Here is an 18,526-nt window from a genome sequence, read left to right as displayed (position 1 = left end):
GACATCTGGGGCTTGGTCTGTCTGTCTGCTTCTGTCCAGGGGTGGGGGGGTGGGGTTACTTTAGACCTACCCAGTTTTCAGTCCCCCCCCCTTCCACAAGTCCTTGAGTCACGGGGGTGGGTGTGGAGTGGAGATGTGTGACATTTTGCCCTGCAGCAGCTCAGCCATGTCTCCACCCTTAAATCCCACCTTCTGACATCCCCAGCCTCCACTCGAGATTGTCACTGAGAGCACTCGTGGACTTGCCTCCAAGGACAGTCATGCCCATCCTTTCCTGCTGCTCTGTCAGTCGCCCAAGCCACTAATCAAACCTAGGTCGCTTGGGTCGTAGTCAGGGCTTAATCCCTTTACTCCACCTGATTGGCCTGTGACGGATTATTTTGTGATGTTGTTGATTTATTTTAAAAGTGAGATGTGTGGATGTTATGTAAAGTAAAAAGTGGAATCATTCTAAGATGTTAGAACATAATTGTAGCTGTGGCAGAAAGCAGAGAGGTGATAAAGGAATAAGCACTGTTATGTATACTTAACACTGTGTTAAGTAAATATTTGTGTCTGTAAATATTTATGTATATATGTTTAATGGATGCATGATGTCCAAAATTTAATAAAGTTAAAGTTCCCCTACTCTTTCTTTAGTAAGTGCCATAGGATTTTTTTTTTTACATCTACTTGAGCTGTCATCTATATACAGATGAGGCCTCAGTTTAATGTTTCATCTGAAGGTCATCACCTCAAGAATGCAGTGTGTTGCACTGCAGTGTCAAAATTAGAAAATGAACCCAGGCAGCTAGTGTGGAAATAAACCTACTCTCTTGTAATTTTCAGCATCAAAAGTATGGGTACCATTTGTCAAGTAAAACAGAAATACTTAATTTGAATAATTAATTAATTTATTTGAATAATGTAACTGACTTATGTTTGGTTAATGACTGTCCGTACTGGCAAAGCTAAGTCAGGCTGGATCTAAAGTTGAAGTTGAGCTCTGTCTTTCTCACCTGTGGGAACTGATTGCCCTTAGTGTTTCTGAGAGTCTCAGGAAATGGAATATGGGGCATTAGAGAGTACATAACAAGGAAGTGGGGGTGGGGACTACGGTCTTTATTTCAGTGGCTCTGTGCACTAAGTACTGGTGCTGTGCCATCAAAGTAGCACTGTGATTTCAAGCACATGCAATGAAACCGAACCCCACAGCATCTTGGGCTTCATTAACCGGTAGTTTGTCAGAGACTAACCGAGGGTACACTATACTATACTATATTATACTAAGTTGGCCTTTTGACAAAAAGAAAGCTTGTAAGACTAAAAAGAGAGATGTTCACCACAGTACATTGTCTCTCATAATCACATAAGGCTTGAAGTAGGAGCAAGTGACCTGTGAAGTCTGAAAACAAGTAAATTAATAACATTTAAGTAATCCTTGGGAAATGTAAAGAAACTCTTCATTTTGTAACTCTTTCAGATCTTTAGCAATGTGGAAGTTAGTTTACAGGACAGTAGTAAAATGCTTTCACCTTGAAGACTTCCATGTCTTGTCAAGCCTAGAAAACATAAAGGAAGAAACTTGAAACAGAAGACACAGCTAAAGAAAAATACATTTTGGGCCCATGTAAAACAGCAGTAATCTTTGCTGAGTGTATAAGACTACAGAATTCACACATCACTCCTTTCATTTGATGAACCACTTCAGCTTTACCATCATGATCTAACTCTGATACTTGAATATAAGTACTGCATAGGCCACACCTCCTAGTGTTGATTATTGCCCATGTCTGGTTGTGTGGTATGGCTTTGTATGACATGAGTTTGAATGCCACTTAATTAAAAAATTAACTTGAAGTGGAATCCAACCTCATATTTTAAATAGGTGGCAGTGGTCCCCCTTCTCCCAGCAGGAGGACTTTGCTTTCTGCACCTCCTTACATAATATAATTAACAGTGAGGTCATTGAACCTCAGGGAAGGGGAAATTTCCCCACATTCAGTGATTCCCAGTTTTTGAGTACATTGTTCGTAGTCAGCACCATTCGCTCTTGAGGTATTTTAAGCAGGTGTATATTATCAATATGCCTAAATCACTGCTTTATATATGTTTCAGGATGCACTTTTTAATGAGTGAACTGACTGCAAGACAGTAATGGTTGTCATTGCAGTACTAAGCACTAACATTTCTTTCCATGATAGCTGATGAAACATCATTGGTTTCAAGTGGTTTCTGTTTTGCCTTAATCTCGTACCTGTCTCTGTTGAGTCTTACTTTCTGCAGTTAACTAACATCTGCACATTGTGAATAGTGCTGGGTATATAGTACATGCCTGTTCTGTATTATATGGGTATGCTGATTGCCTACACGTATGTAAGGACTCGGATACCATTAGCAGCAGCTGTAATTTATAAAAGATTCAATCCTGTATACCTGGCATGTTAAACAACACACTGAATATTTGGTGGTTGTTCCATGAGCCACCATTGAATGGTTTTATTGTTTTATTTATTTATTTGTTCATTTACAGTTCTTTACCAGGATAGTCCTACTGTGTCAGCAACAGCAAACCCCTTTTCAGTGGGGGCCCTGAGAAGGGAAACTCCATACATCAGTATGAGAAAGATAAAGTACACAAAAGAGGGAAAAAAGTTACAATAACTTTCTTAGTAGAATAACATAATAGAGAGTAAGCCTATTAATTAATAGTAGCAAAAGCAGGAGGTAATCCTACAGCTGTACAGTTGCAGTCCTCATTAGCGTTGGGTTGCAAGGAGTGTGAGACATTAAAGTGAAACATGTTTAGGAGCATTAAATGGTTTTGTGCATTGTTGGAACACTGCTATGGTAAATGCTAGAGACACTGAGTATAAATGGGATAATAAGTTACTCATGATGTGATGGCTTACAGGTATGCATGAATGTGTATTACTTGTTTGAGAGCAAGTCGTTCTGTTGTTTGTTTTGTCTAATGCCATTTTGCAGTGGTTGTTCTAGCAGCAAGACAATATTGTCATGAATTATTGCATATATCTGTTCCGTCTGATGAAACATGCACCATAGCATGGGTGGACGATTATATAAATTACTCTAGAAGGAAAATGAGGGGATTCTGGGATAAAAGAAAGAAGCTGAGAAGTAATTGCTATACTGCACCTTGAAAGTAATAGGAGGCAGTCACATAATCCAAAATTCAGCCACCTTTTCCCATTACCATAGCAGTGAAGCAGTTCTTAAACTTAACAAATGTAGGTGTATAAGCTTGCATCTTGCTCATTACTTACCATATGCTCCTGTATCACTACTTAAAGAAGTTGTATCGTCTTAGTGTGCTACTGTGTTTCAGGCATTTTTTTGATTACATAAATGTTATACTTTGATCTGATTCCTCAACTGATGGGTTCAGACGTGAGACTTGGGTATGACTCGGCTGCTTCTACAAGATCATTGGATCCAGGAACTCACAAGCTCCTCCCTTTATCCATAATACTCCACCAGCCTAACATCCCTCAGATCTCGTTTGCCGCCATTCAGCATCAGGCATTGATCCTTCTGCTCTCGAGTTTTTGGAGTCTTTGATAGCCATTTTTTTGTGAGTTTTTGTCTCAGGTTTCTTTAATTGTGTATGTTAATTCTCCTACTTCCCACCAATAATCTTGTAGCTAATTTCCGACTCTTTCATCTACCATTTTGCAGTACTTACTTACGCTACAATTGTCAGTACTTTCTCCCATTTCTCTACCCGTGAGTATTTCTGTCTACCATTGATGGTAGTTTCTTTCTAACTTCCTTTTCTCTCAAAAAATAAAAAATAAAAACTTTTCTGGCATTAGTGTTTGTTTTCTGCTAGCTTCATATAGTTGTGTTTATTGTACAGCATGGCTGATAAACACCTACGGGGTTTAAAAACGTGCATTTCTTGTGGGCATAACTAACTCAGATGGCCACAGGGAATGCAGGTATTGCCTAGGTCCTGCTCACTTGGATGCAGTTTGTTCAATCTGCTGTTAATTTAACACTAGAGCTTTAACTGATTGGAGGAATAAGTTAGTCTTGAGAGGCCTTCTTCCTTCTTCCTCTGCTTCTTCAGTTGCTGGGGCTCAGACCCCTACTAAAAAATCTGACAAGGGTAAGTCAGAGTTAACTTCCAAGGAAAAGAAATCCCACAAGAGGTCTCCAGACTGTTTTTCTTCAGCTCCTTCATCAGAACCCCATTCTAAAATGCATAAGAGGTCGGATCCGAATGTTTTAAAACCTAGATCTCCTTGGATCTGTACCCCTCTGTTCCTATCGGATCCAGTGTCATCATGGGTCCCTTCTCCTTTCCTGGTTGAATGTCTGGGTAGACACTACAGGCCTCCATCTGCCACATCATCTTTTAGATCTTCCAGAAGCTTATCAGAAAGCCGATGTGGATAGGGTGATGAGGAAGTTTCTCAGTGCAGATCCAGATGGGGGTTCTCCCAACTTCGACTCCCACCAGATCCATGAGACATTCTCTGTCCACTGCCCTTTGGTATGTTCTTCTCCAATCCGACCCACTGGTTTGGAACCCTTAGATCCGAGATCTCTGGGAGTATCTTCATCGGATCTGAAAGATGGTCTGTTCGTCGATTCCAGTGGTTTCCCTGAGTCATAAGACTGTCAGAGCTGAAGTGTCTGAGCTGGGTCTGGGGGTTGGAATCGACTCCAAAGCTTTTGGAGACATCTCTCCCCTTGGGGATTCGGCTCTGGACAGCTTCCTGCTCGAGTGGAGTGCAGATGGGGGTTGCAGGAGCTGACAGTTTGAGAAATTCCAGCTCCTTTACTGTTGACTTTTGTGTCCTCTAGGCATTCTGCATTTGAGGTTATGGAGAGTGCGTTATCCTTGTCTAGAGAAGGGACATCCCTGCTTCCTTCAAATCAGACAGCCTTGCCTCATCTGGTTCTGTGCTGTAAGCCTTGTCCGTCCTTTCCCATGGGACAGCCTGCCCAAAAGGAGTATCTAGTTGATCCAACAGGACATTGTCATCTCTTGTGATACTTCTCCATAACACCCCACTTTGGAAGTCCCTTGGAAGAGAGTGTGTAAGAAGAGGCACCTGGATTGCCCACAGTAATCTCTCAAGGAGGACACCGATTTTGAAGAGGGTGGAAGGATGCCCCAGATTTCCACCTGAAGATGTCTACTTTGTTGACATCCTGGAGGTCCTGAAACATAAAGGTGGTTGGTCTTCTGACACCCCCTCCCAGGAGGAATCGGTGTTTTCCTAAAAGACTGGACAGAATTCTAACCCCCCTCCCCCAGCACCATGCACATTAGAGCAAGGAAGTCCTAATCAATGCATGGTTGTGGCTGCAGCCACTAGGAAAGAACTGTCAGAGTGGAGCTCCTCTGTCCATCCCCCTAACAGAGTCCAGGGTTTTGGACAGATTTGGGAAGTGTTTGTACACTTTAGCAACCTTTGCCCTCAGTTTGCTGAATTACCTGGCACATTTTACAAGGTTACAAAGAGATCTGACCAAGGAGATTGCCAGATTTCTTTCTGGGTCCATGTCTGCCGAGGGTGAAAGTAGAACCTCCTTGCAACTGTCCACCCTACAGTCTATTTCAGATACGTCCATGAGATTGATGTTCCAGTTTCCACACAGGCAGGGTAAGGTATAACTGTCAGGATACATGCCTGGATGCTACTATGTGATTTTGCAGAGACCTTTAAGTCATCATTCATCATTGCACCTTTTGATGCATCTTTCTTGTTCAGCCCCAAGGTAAAGGACATGCACTTCAGATGTGAACAAGAGGGAAATACCCTGTCTGCCATGGGTGTGCATTTTAAGACCTTTCTCAAGGAATCCACAAGGACTGTGAAAAATGTGGTTTAGAAAGCCACAGGGTCATTTTCTAGATTCACGTGGAGAAAGTTCCCTCAAAGGCGGGGGGGGGACTCTAATGAAAGATGGATGCCTCCCTCAGGGCAGAGATGGCCTGCAGAACCAGGGCTTCAGCGTTTTTGTCTCAGATAAACCCTATCAATGCTCTTAAAAGGAGGCTCAGCTGTTCCCCTCTGGAGGTAGCCAGGGGATGTTTGTCTCTGCACTGGAGAGCCTGTCTGTCTATAGCAAAGGATTCCTGGTGCAGAGAATCATATTCAGAGGTTATACTGTACCATTTTCCCTACCTCCCACCAATGTAAAAAATTCTTGATGTTCCACCCAGTCAGAGGAAAGCAGCGACTCGAAGTCAAAAAGTTGCTAGAAAAATGAGTAATCTAAGAGGCCCTCCCAGTCCAGAGAAGATCTGGAACTTACTCAAATTCTTCTTGGTGCCAAAAAAGACAGGGGACTTGAGACCAATTTTGGATCTTAGCAAATTAAGTCAGTTCATACAGTATTGAAAGTTTCAGATGGTCACAGTTCAGTCCATGTTGCCTGTGCTGCAAAAAGACAATTGGATGTGCTCGATAGATCTTCAGGATGCATACTGTCACACCAAAATGAACAGGTATTCTAGAAAGATACCTGCACTTCCGGCTGGGTGCCAGTCTTTACCAGTTCATAGCACTGCCCCTTGGTATCACCACAACTCCCAGGGTGTTCACTAAATACATGGCAGTGGTAGCAGTTCAATTGAGCTTATTGGAATTCCAGGTGTTTCCATATGTAGATGAATTGCTTCTAACTGCCCTAACCAGGCATCGACTTTTACAGGCGAGGAACTACTTGCCCCAGTTGTGCGTTCATCTAGAAGTCATGGTCCGTTACAGCAATTCATGACTCACACCGACGCAGAGTCTGGAGTCCATATGTGCTCCTCTGGACACAGTTAGCCTCTTTTTTCTCTACTCAAATACAGAGACTTAGGTCCCAAGTCAATAAAGTGTTTCAGGAGTTCTTCACTTCTGGCTTGACTTATCTTACAGGCCCTGGGTTCCATGGCAACTACTACGTCTGTTGTTCCTCTGACCAAATTTCACACATGAATTCTTCAATGGACACTTTCAGACCAGTGGTCCTTTCTTCAACATCCGTTAACTGCTCCAGTCAAGATCATGGAAGCATGCAAAAAGATATCTTCATTCAAATAATCCCTCTGAAGGCCGTCCATTTGTTCTTCCCTGTCCACGGCTATGGTGACTACGGACGCCTCCCAACTGGGGTGGGGGGCAGTTTTTGGGAAGAACAGTCCAAGTTGCATGGTCCCAGAAGAGGTCAAGTTGCATATCAATGTCTTGGAGATGAGAGCACACCTTTCAAGATATTCTCCCTTGCGGAACAGTTGCCATTCAGATGGGACAGTATGTCAGTGGTCTAGTATATCAATAAACAGGGAGGAACAAGATCTTACCTACTGTGTCAAGAAGCAATGAGAGTGTGGCAATCTATGATCTCTTCTGGTCGCTTTCTAATAGTCTGTCCACAATCATGTTGGGTTTACCTGAGATGTGCATTGCTAAGTAGTCCATTTTGGTGCCTCACGAGTGGTCTCTCAATGCCAAAGTACCGGAGAGGATTTTCCATTGATTGGGCCAATCATACTATGATCTAGTCTCTTCTCCCCTCAATAAAAAGTGCAGCAGATTCTTTGCACTGATCCCTCCAGTGGGGGGAGTCACCAAGAGATGCTCTAGTTCTCAATTGGCCTTTCAGTCTTCTTTATGGTTAGCCACCGTTCTCTCATTACCAGATTTTTACAGAATGCATTCTGTTTGAATAGCACAGGAATTCTCAATGCCCCTTTTTGGCCTCATGCATCTGCCCTGGATACTGGATCTGACTCCAGACCTCCTGCCTCACCAGACGTGCATGACTCATCCAGACGTAGCAGGCCTCAGACTAACTGCATGGTTTCTCCAATTCCATTGATTGCTAGACAGCCCAGGCACTTCTCCCCAGTCTGACATATGTTATCCTTTAAAAAAGCTTCTACTTGAAAGATTTGCAAGAGTAAATGGAATGCATTTGTTTTCTGGGCTGTTAGCAGGACCTGGATCCTTTTTCAGCACCAGTGGAATCTATCCTTTAATTTTTAGCTTCAATTTTCAATGAAGGGGATAGTTTTTCAGATGTTAAAGTTTAGTTGGCTTCCATTTCTAACTTCCAGCTGAGTGAGAATAACACTACCTTAGGCTGTTCTAAATGATGTAAAGCCTTTCTCAAGGGAGGTTTTCTGCTTGGATCCCCCATTAAAGAATCCTTCTCCTCCTTGGTATTTAATTACTGTGTTTCAGACTTTGACACAAGCACCCTTTGAATCTTCATCCAAAACAGAAGTTACACTTTTGACTTGGAAAACTATATTTTTGGTTGCTATTACATCAGCTAGGCGAGTATCCCAACTCCAGTCTCTATCTTCAAAACTTCCTTACCTGTTTTTTTCATAAAGACAGGGTGTCCTTGTGAACAAATCCATCTTTCTTGCGTAAGGAAGCTCCAGAGTCCAGCATAACCCAGGTCAGTAATCAACCAGTTATCTTTCCTAATTTTTCAAATAAGGGAGAGTATGTGCTCCACCGTTTGGATGTGCATAGACAGCTTCACTTTTACCTTCACAGAACCAAAGAATTCAGGAAATCTGATCAGTTATTTGTTTCCTTTTCTCCTAACAAATTGGGCAAACCGGTATCCAAAGTTACATTGGCCAAATGGTTAACTGAATGTATATCCTGTGTTTATGGTGAAAAAGGTTTATCCTTGCCCAAGCCTCCTAGAGCTCATTCCATGAGGTCTGTGGCAGTTTCTTCAGTTTTCTGGTCAAGGGCTTCCTTAGATGACATTTGTGCAGCTGCAACGTGCACTAATTCTCACACCTTTATTGCTCATTACAAATTATGTCTGATTTCTGGGAACAGAGTGGCCTTTGGCTCTGCAGTACTCCGGAATATCCTTCTATGAGTACTTCACATGGTTACAGTCGCTGGGGGTTCTGTCCCATCAGTTGATGAGTGAATAAAAAGGACAATACTAGGTAAAGTTGTGTACTCACCATAATGTTCCATCTCTGTTGTCCATTTTTATTCTTCCTCAACTTCCCGCCCAACTGCTCCCTTCCTTTGCTTCTGGATAGATCAGAGAATTGTACAGCAACCTGCATTCCTTGTTTGAGTTCCAACTTCCTTTTTCCCTTTCTGTCTTTGGTAATGTCTGTAATACGATTTTCTTTTATGTCAGCAGACTTGATCTAAGGGATCATTATAGGAGGAGCATTACAAGTAATGGGAGAAGCTCAAAGTGTTCTTGGATCTGATGATGTGGTAGAAGTGGCTGAGTCGTATCCAAATTTAATGTCCAAACCCATTAGTTGAGGAAGAATGGGAATGGATGACACAGATGGAACATTATGGTGAGTACACAACTTTTTTTTTTTTTTTTGCAGTGTTTCTATTTAAGGCAGTGCTGCATATAAGGTTAAGCTTACACCCAAAGTATCTCATGCTAGTTAAACCCATTGGAGCAGCCCAAATTAGGCACCTGTTTATTATTTCATCATTTCAGGGTGTTATTCGGTCAATCAGTATCATGATTTGTGCAAAAGACAGGCATGAACGGAACTAATTAGATGGCTAACTGTCTCTCCACCATTGCAGTCTTCCATCCCGTTAGTGGTGCCTTACCTAATAGAGCATACAGAAGGTATATATATAGAACAAGTTGCTTTATAACCCCCAGGCTTGTCCTGCAGAAACATCACCCTCACTAAACTACTTTGGGGCCCTTGTCTGACACGCCTGAGAGTAGGGACCTGGCTGATTAACACCTATTCCTTTTATCTGCATTTTATCCCTTCTTTTCCTTCCAGCCATGTTCCTTCATCAAGCATGAGTACATACCCTGCTTAACATGTTTGATCTTTCCACAGAAGGCAGAAACCCAGGTGGAGGACAGGAAATTACTTCTTAACCCTATATTATGAGCTCATTTCTGCCTTGTTGGTTTTATAAAGGGTTAAGCATGAGGATGTCTGGCCGAAGATTGGGTCAGTGTGCTGTCTTTCTTCTCCTGATGGCCTTGTTTATGACCGTATCTTTGCTAGCGCCCATTCCATTGACTTGCCCCTGCTCGCTTCTCTGTCTTGGGTAAATCCTTTTTCATTGTAGTTATTCATCAAGTCTTTCCAAATTAGAGAATTGCGTGTCTATTGGTTTCATAATTTCAGTCCATCAATCAGTCAGTGTTGTGATTTGCACAAGTGATGAGCTTCGACTGAGCTAATTCAGATACCGACAGTCACTTCCAGGTAGTATCATGCTATTAATTTGTGATACTCTACCACATGTATGATGGTGGTTATATGATGAGTTGCTTTACAACTCTGACTCAGTTCAACAGCATGGTTATTCTCAGGGGAAATAACCTGGGATCCCATTCGTTGACTCTTTGTCTAGTTGTCACAATGTACCATGTACCCCAGTTTTACCTCTCACCTTCCATTTTAGCAAGTTCTTCTGTCACAAAGTGGTTGACGTCACCCAACTTCCCTAAGTTAATCAACCAATTAACCATTTCTTCCTAGCCAGCTCTTAGGATATGTGGGAATACATCTAACAAATGTCATTTGAATGAACTCAGAAGGTCAGTACTAAAAATTAACTTTTATATTTTATATTGGCATGATTAATAACTTTTCCTTCCATATGCCACCACTGGATTCCTGATAAAATCATTAAAGCATCTTATATTCTTATATGCACCACATCCATGGCACCCTTCAACTCTGATGTTATGTTTGCTTCAGATCCTACAGCTGTCATTTGGTCATTTTGTTTTTTTTTTGTCGCAGTATCTCTCCTTTGTTACTCTAAAGACAGAACTTAAGCTGTATAGTTGTAGCATTTTCCTGTGTTCTTACAGATCCATAGCTTATCTGTTAATAACCTGCCAGCAAAACATTGCTTACATGCCAGTCAAAGCCCAAGTTCTCATTTTCTGCCACGTGTTTTTTTCTTTTCAGTGTAAGGTGACATGTCTGACAAACTAGTCTTCCAGCTTTCTGCTTTAGTGAAAGAGTAATAGGTGATTCACCCTCAGATGCTTATTGACAACTTTTGACTTTTATTTTCCCAGCAAAATTCTTCTGCAAGCATGTAACCTAGCCCCTCTTCCGAGTGACAGTGAAGCGCACTTTTTCACATCCAGTCCTACTTTCGTAGCTGCTTGTCACAGCACTGATATTGACTGAAAGCTTGCTGGTGAGCCCCCATCTTTGTGCTTTAAGTAGGAGGTAATGCAAACTAATAATGCCCAATAAATGCAGTTACCTCTAGTCTGAGTCCTACTGGGCAGTGAAAGGGCATCCTTGCTTTCACATGCTATTGAGTTTTGGACAAAAGAATTGCATCCTTAGCCTACACCACTGCCATAATGGCTAAGGCCCTAAATTTGGCCCAAGCAGCCTTAGTTCAAGTAGCAGCTCGGGTGCTTGATGGCTTACGCATGGAGTGTGGGCATGCCCATCCATTGGGGGAGGGGGGCATGTGTTCAAGGAAACATGTATGTGAGCTGATTTCCATTTTGGAGACTGGGGCAACAACCACAGGGTGCCTCCAGTGGTTAGTTCGGTGCTTGTGCACATTGCATGCCCCACCCATGGAGAAAGCACATGGGAGTCTAGACAAAACAAAAACAAGTCCTGCGCCAACCCTGATGTCTGCCTAAATGATGGACTCCTCCTGGCTGACCCTGTACCCTGGTGATAGGGAAATGAATGCACAGATTTGCTGAGTAGGGGTTGATAATTGGCAGTAAGTTTTGGAAAAGTGCATCAAAGAAAACAAAATCCGCATCCCCTCTCCGGGTTCCTTTCAGAACAACGAATGCTTGAAATGTCGAACCTCATATGGTCGACACCATTTGATCGACATTTCAAGAGTTTGAAGGTTGAATTCAATGGCGCCGTATGGTGCAGAATGGGAGAATTTCCTTTTTCTGCACTGAAGTGCGGTCTCGGAGTTAGTATATTTAAGTAGGGGGTGTGGGGGGGTGCAGGGGGGGCTTGCCCCCCCATTCGCACCATTAAGGTATGTTTTTTTTTTTTTTTTATATATTTATATATTCGGTCTTTCAAACTTCAACCATATGTGTTCGAACATATGGTATTCGAAGTTTTGAAAGTTCAAATATATAACATAGACTCCCCCTCTCCTACTATCATATGCTCCCTATGTAGAAGTACAGGCCCATTGACAAAGCCTCTGAGGGCCTCATAGAAGGGAGGCAGAAAGCTACTGTAAACAGTGAAGTCTGTGGTATATCATAAGAAATTGTATGCAGTGTGTCTTGGTTGTACCCATGTTCTGTGGGAACTGTTAGTGACCACACAACATGTAGTGTTGGGTTTATTTTCAGTACAAATTTACTTGTCATAGTGTTTGTGCCTCCATTTGTTTGCTGTAAACACATTTTCAAAAAAGCTAGATTTGTCAATTTTCTCAAAGACAAGATAGCAGTCACTAGGCAAGTGCATACAGTAACAGGTATTGTAGTTCTTGTTTTTCAGCCTTTGGCACTTCCTTGCCATGAGTCTTTCCTTGCACTCAAGTTGTAGTAGATGTTTGGTATGAAAGCTTCAGAATGCAACATTACATTCAGTAACTGGATGAAGTGATGTAGTGAGAAGCAAAGCAGCAACAATAACAATAACTTTCTTAGTATGACTAGACATATTTTAAGCACACTAGTCGAAGTCTAGCTTGTCATGCACCAATGTACTTAACTTAACTGTGGAAGCCGATCATCTAGTTTATAATCAAAATATGTTTAATTTCCTCTGAGACTTAATTCTTCATTTTTACATTGTCTTTTCACCAAGTGTGAATTTTTTCTACCCAAATGTTTGTCATATTAATGCCTTTTGAAAGAATAACTATGTTACCAAATTTACAGTCATCAGTGTAATTTGTTGTCTGTAGCTTCCTTCTTACTTAGATATCACATAAGAACATCAACAAGTTGAGGGTTTCTAATATTGTGACAATAAGGCACCCATTCCTAAGTGAGGATGTGGTTAAAATTCAAGAAATTAATATTGTTTCAATCTTTTGATGTTTACCAAGAACACTCTTTTCAGCACCTGCATTGTACCCAGAATTGCATTCTTCTTTATTCCATAATCTTGCGGGAGTTACAAATGAAGCTGATAGGTCTGTAATTGGCAGGGACAGATTTGACCCCACCCCATGTGTAATGAGTTCTGATAGATATCTTATTTTCATGAGGTTGCCCTTGATTCTGTGCATGATTTCACCTGGGACGTATTTATAGGATTATAACATCAGTCATTTAAGATAGTACTTTGTTCCCTGATTTTGTATTAAACATATAGCTCTCAGTATTTTGAAATTAGTGCAGCATTATTACCTAGGTTATTTCTGCCTCATGCTTGCTGACCATCACCTTTCCCCTACTGGATCAATCAGGGAAGGGCAGCTGGCTGAACTTGAGGTCATAAAGTAGTCCAGGAGGAGAAGTAGAACCCGTTTTGACCTCATTTTTACATGACCCAACTCTTTATAAAAGCAGGGTTTGGGAAAGAAGGGATGGAGAAAGCAGAGGAGATTTAGTGTCTTGTAAGAGTGATTGCATTAGGACACAGAAAGAGTTTCCCATCTTCCCAGCTTTTTCTTTTTTCAGTTTGCTTTTTCTCTTCTTCAGTGAGGGTGCAGTTGTTTGGTAGGTTACATGGCACAATTAGGCTTAACAGAGGAACAGGGTTGGAAGAAACGGGGAGTAAACTGGAGACAGTATGTGTAGAGTTTGAAATATTAGGCCTCTGTTGTCAGTATAATTAAGTGGTGGTCACACTACTCAGTATTCAGTGGGATAGGGTAAGACCTGCAAAACAGCAGTGGGCCCCCCATTCAGTGGGATAGGGTAAGACCTGCAAAACAGCAGTGGGCCCCCATTCACTGGGAACAAGTAAGACTTTCAAAACAGCAGTGAACTCCCTATTCACTGGGATCAGGTAGGACGTGCAAGACATCATTGGGCCCCACCCATTCAGTGGGATAGGGTATAAGACTTGCAAAACACCTCACTGCAAGACCACCTCTGTGTGCTGTCTGAGGTAGGCCAAGAAAAGGATGGTAAGTTGCTCTGATACTGGCAGCCAACTAATTAATTCCATTTAAGCCTATGGCTTGCTTATGCGGTATCATCTGATTACTGATTGCTAATTGCTTGACAGATTGAAATTATGAAAATAAAAAGATAAAGAATTCTCTTAATTTGGTCTGATTTCAACATTAAAACATTGTTGTCACTGTTTATTCCACATATGTGTTTGTTGCGACTTTATTATAATGGTAGATCAAGAAGGCCATGCTGAATGTATTTTCTTCTCTGCAGAGTTTCTCCAGTGAGGCAGCATTGCATACAAGGCCGAGCTTCCACACCAAAGTAACAAGTGCTTGTCAGGCCCAGAAGACAGGGACTGTTGGGTAAGTATATCACTATGTCACCCACTTCCTAAAATTATTTCAATTTATTGCTAGCATTTGTCAGGTGAATTTCACCTTGTGACATTTAATGTTACAGTATTTAACTTTCACAATAAGATGCATCCCACCTATATAAGGGATATGTAATTAGATGACTTTTGAAAATGCAATAGGGGGAATTACATTTGAAAATGTAGTAGGGAGTTCATATAGTGCTGCATTTTTCTAAAAGTTTTACTTTATCACATGATGTTAACACTGATGCTCATAAAATCAACCCTTTTAGAATGTGCATAAGGTCATAATCATGTAAAAGTCTTAACCTTTCTTTTGGTTTTGTACTTATTATCCCTTATGCAGTAATCCAGATTACTTCCTCCCTGATTTTGGCTACTGATCCACAGTGACCAACAAGCCTCCCATTTTTTCAGTTTGATGTGAGAGCTCAGTGGCCCATTTAGTTGGATGAGCAACAGGAAAGTTGCTGTCTTCTTTTCTTAGGGGACTCAGAAATTTCTTACTTATGGTCATATCACTTATCCTGTGCATGTCCACTTTGAAAGGGGAATTTATTTCATATTGGTGAGAGGTGTCTCATCAAGTAGATCTATCTCCCTTAATTAATAAAGTAACATGTTTTATTTATTTATTTGCAGTTGGTTTACCAGGATAGTCCATTGGGCCAAAATAACCTGTTTTCAATGGAGTCCTGGGGAGAAAAGCTCCAAAAACAATTAGCAAGGTTACAATAAGGTATTTAGTTTCAGTTGTACAATTCCTATGGACTTGGAAATACAGTAGACTAGTGTACAAACATATACAAATATTACAATCTTGTATCACTGAAAACAATTTACAATATAGAAACTGAGAGGCTTTTACAACTTAGGGTGGGTTACACTGGAGATATCTTTCATACATTCAGGATGAGTAGCTTAATACAATCAAGAGAAAGGTATATGAGCTGACATAGAGCCTTTCAATATAGAAACAGAGAACCTTTTCCATCAGATGGTATATTTACACTAAGGTACCTTTAAGTATTCAGAAAAAGCTAATACAAGCAAGAGCAAGATCTATGAGTTTAGGAGAGTAAGTAGAAATTCTCATTATGAATAGGGGAGGAGAAGTGAAAATTCTCAGTATGAGGAGATTATGTTGGGTGGGAGCAGGAGCATTCCCACTGGGAAATTAGGTGAGTGAATGGATTTTTTGAATGACAAGTGATTTGTGATGGTACGAATGGATGGGGGTAAGGAGTTCCAGAGACAAGCAAGACTGTAGGATAAGAGATTTTTTCCAGGGGGACGAATTGGTTTATACAGTTTAATTAAGTTTTGGGTGTTAGATCTTAGAATTCTATCAGGGAGGTGCATTTTGAAGGTAGAGGAAAGGGATGGGCAGAGGGAGGGATTGAAGATGAGTTTGTGTGCAAGAGTCAGTTGGACGTAGGTGAGGTGATTGGGTAGTTCTAACCATTTTAGTTTGTGGAGAGCTGAACAATGGTGTGAGGAGGACTAATGGGAGGTAGCAAACTTGACAATTTTGTTATAACAAGAGGAGAGTTGTGTTTTGAGAGAAGATTGTAGGTTAGTTAGAAGTGGGGCTCCATAGAGGAGGGATGGGATGAGAAATGTGGTAGATATGGTGAGTTTGGTGGAGGGTGTAAGATAACGATTCTGTCTGTAGAGCATGCTGAGTTTTTGGTGGGTTTTTTTTATATTTAGTTGAAGATGGGAATTGAATTTAAGCTGACTATCAATTTGGACCCAAAGTAATTTGGCCTCAGATACCAGTTCTAAGGGTGTATTGTTATGACTAGTAATAGTGAAATTACTTGGATTGAAAAAGGTAGCTTTAGAGGGGGTGAATACCATTACTTTGGTTCTGGAGGCATTGAGTACAAGGTGATTTGTTTTCATCCATTGTTCGGTGGTTGAGAATGCATCTTGAGTAAGCTTTAGCAGTGTGGGGATGGAGGTAGCAGAGCAGATTATAGTTGTCATCTGCGTATTGGATAATTTTAGTTGAAGGGATAGAGTTATGGAAATCATTTATGAATATATTGAAAAGCAGGGGACCCAGTATAGATCCTTGGGGAACACTGGGGTGTTGATGAAAGGGTAGGTGGCTTTTTCCATCTCACTGCCTGATATCAATTGGATAAGTAGCTAGTGAACCAGTTCAGAGAAGAGGGTGACAAGTTAAGCTTGGAGAGTTTAGTTAGTAATAAATTGTGGGAGATAGTATCAAAGGCTTTAGAGAGGTCTAGTAGGAGGGTAGAGACAATGTGTCCTGTGTCCCGGGCTTTGTTCACAGCTTCCAGGAAGGAGAGTAGGGCGGTCATAGTACTGTGTCTTGGTCTGAAACCATTTTGTGTTGGAGTTAGTAGGTTATTGTCTAAGAGGTATGGTAGGAGTTGTAGGTGAATACACTTTTCTAAAAGTTTAGAGATAGGAGATAGAATAGCGATGGGACAGAAATTAGTGATATTGTTATTGATGCCTCCTTTGTGCAATGGAACAATAAAAGCCTTTTTCCAGATTTGGGGTACTGAGCTTTCTTGAATGGAACAGTTGATTAAAATGCTGATGGGGTAGACAATGGCTTCAGCAGCTATACTAAGAAAGTAAGAAGGAATGTTATCAGGGGCATTAGAGCATGGTTTTAGTTTCTGCAGTAGTTTATGGTGGATGTGGGTATAGGTTTTAGTGAGAATGGTGGGGGGAGGGGGGAATTTGAGAATGTTGATGATGGAGTGGAGATAGGGGGATGAGCAGTGGTGAGGGGTGAAAAGTTGGTAGGGGAGGATTGGGGTGTAGTGGGGGGTATGGTGGGGTTTGAAGATGAAAAGGATGCGGTTAGTTTGGAGATAGCCACTCAATTCAACACCTTCTTCATTGATTCTAAGTCTGTCAGGAGTGTTAGGGTCTGGGCTCGGGTTATCTGATTTGTTGGGATTGAGGAGGGTAGACATGCATTTCCAAAATTTTTGAGGGTTTGTTTTGTTGTTGTTTTGGATTATGGAGAAGTAATTTTGTCTATCGGAGATAAGTTTTTTTACTTTGTTTCTGAGTGTTTTGTATTCGTTATGGGCTAGGTGAGTCCTAGTTTCTGATATGATGACCATGCCTTATCTCTAAGGTGCATAGTTACTAGTGTGTTTTTTGTTAGCCAAGGGGCAGTTTTGTTTATTCGTTTTGTTTTTATGGGGGCTTGTTGCTCTAAGAGGTTTAGAAAAGTTGAGTTAAAGTGGGCGACAGCCTGTTCCAGGGGTAGAGTTTTTAGGGTGTACCAGTTGATTGCTTTTAGAGAGTTGAAAAAGATAGTGGGGTTAAAGTTTTTTTGGCAGCAAGTAGTAATAAAATTGTGAGTAAGATGTAGGGGTGAAGTTGGTGTGTGAATGTGGGCAAGTGGTCACTAAGGGAATCAGGCAGGGTGCCACTATGTGAGAAGTAATGAGGGTGGGAGACTAATATCCAGTCTAGGATACTATCACTGGTGAGGTTTTTTGAGGGCCGAGTTATGGAGTTGATCAGTTGAGAAAAGTTGTAAAGGTATGAGAGTCATGGTGGCCTAATGGTTAACATGTTTGTTTCCCTTTAACAAACACATATGAACCTATAATGTTCAGTGGATTTGTGGGAGACTGTATTGCAGACCAATTAATATTCATGTCACCCATAAGTATAGTTTCATTGTTAATGTTATTAGAAATCCAGGAGAGGATATCTTCTAGTGTAGAAATATTGTTGCCTGGGGGGATGTAGAGGTAGGCTATGCATATGTGTTTGTGTTTATTTACTTGAAGCAGAGTCAGGAGTAGTTCTGCATTACTGAATTGGGGAGTTGGTATGTTGTAAGGGGTAACTGTTAAGGAGGACAGGTATAGAAGGGCTACTCCACCTCCTTTTTTTTGTTCTATCTTTTCTGATTATATAGTAGTTGGGTGGAATTATTCCTGAATCTTTTATATGAGGTTTTAACCAGGTTTCAGAGATGGACAAAATGTCTGGTTTGTTATATGTAAGCCAGACATGCAGATTAGGGATTTTGTTAACTATACTTTGGGCATTTGAGGAGGTGAGTAGTATGGATTTATCCGTTGGCGGGGATGAGGATGGGCCTGG

At 41.3% G+C, this 18,526-nt stretch overlaps 1 protein-coding gene across 1 annotated transcript in view; it reads left to right on the top strand.

The window, feature by feature from the left end:
* RAB34 (RAB34, member RAS oncogene family) overlaps positions 1-18,526 on the top strand; it is a gene marked incomplete in the record, with an annotated part of 431,068 nt that overhangs the window by 123,162 nt on the left and 289,380 nt on the right. The window contains 1 exon segment of the mRNA XM_044055175.1: positions 14,305-14,396. Coding sequence (XP_043911110.1) covers positions 14,305-14,396 — 92 coding nt within the window.

Source organism: Protopterus annectens, chromosome 13.part0 (assembly GCF_019279795.1).
Source record: "Protopterus annectens isolate FY-2018-M chromosome 13.part0, PAN1.0, whole genome shotgun sequence".
In the NCBI taxonomy this organism is placed as follows: Eukaryota; Metazoa; Chordata; order Ceratodontiformes; family Protopteridae; genus Protopterus; species Protopterus annectens.
This window is presented reverse-complemented; position numbering and strand designations above follow the sequence as displayed.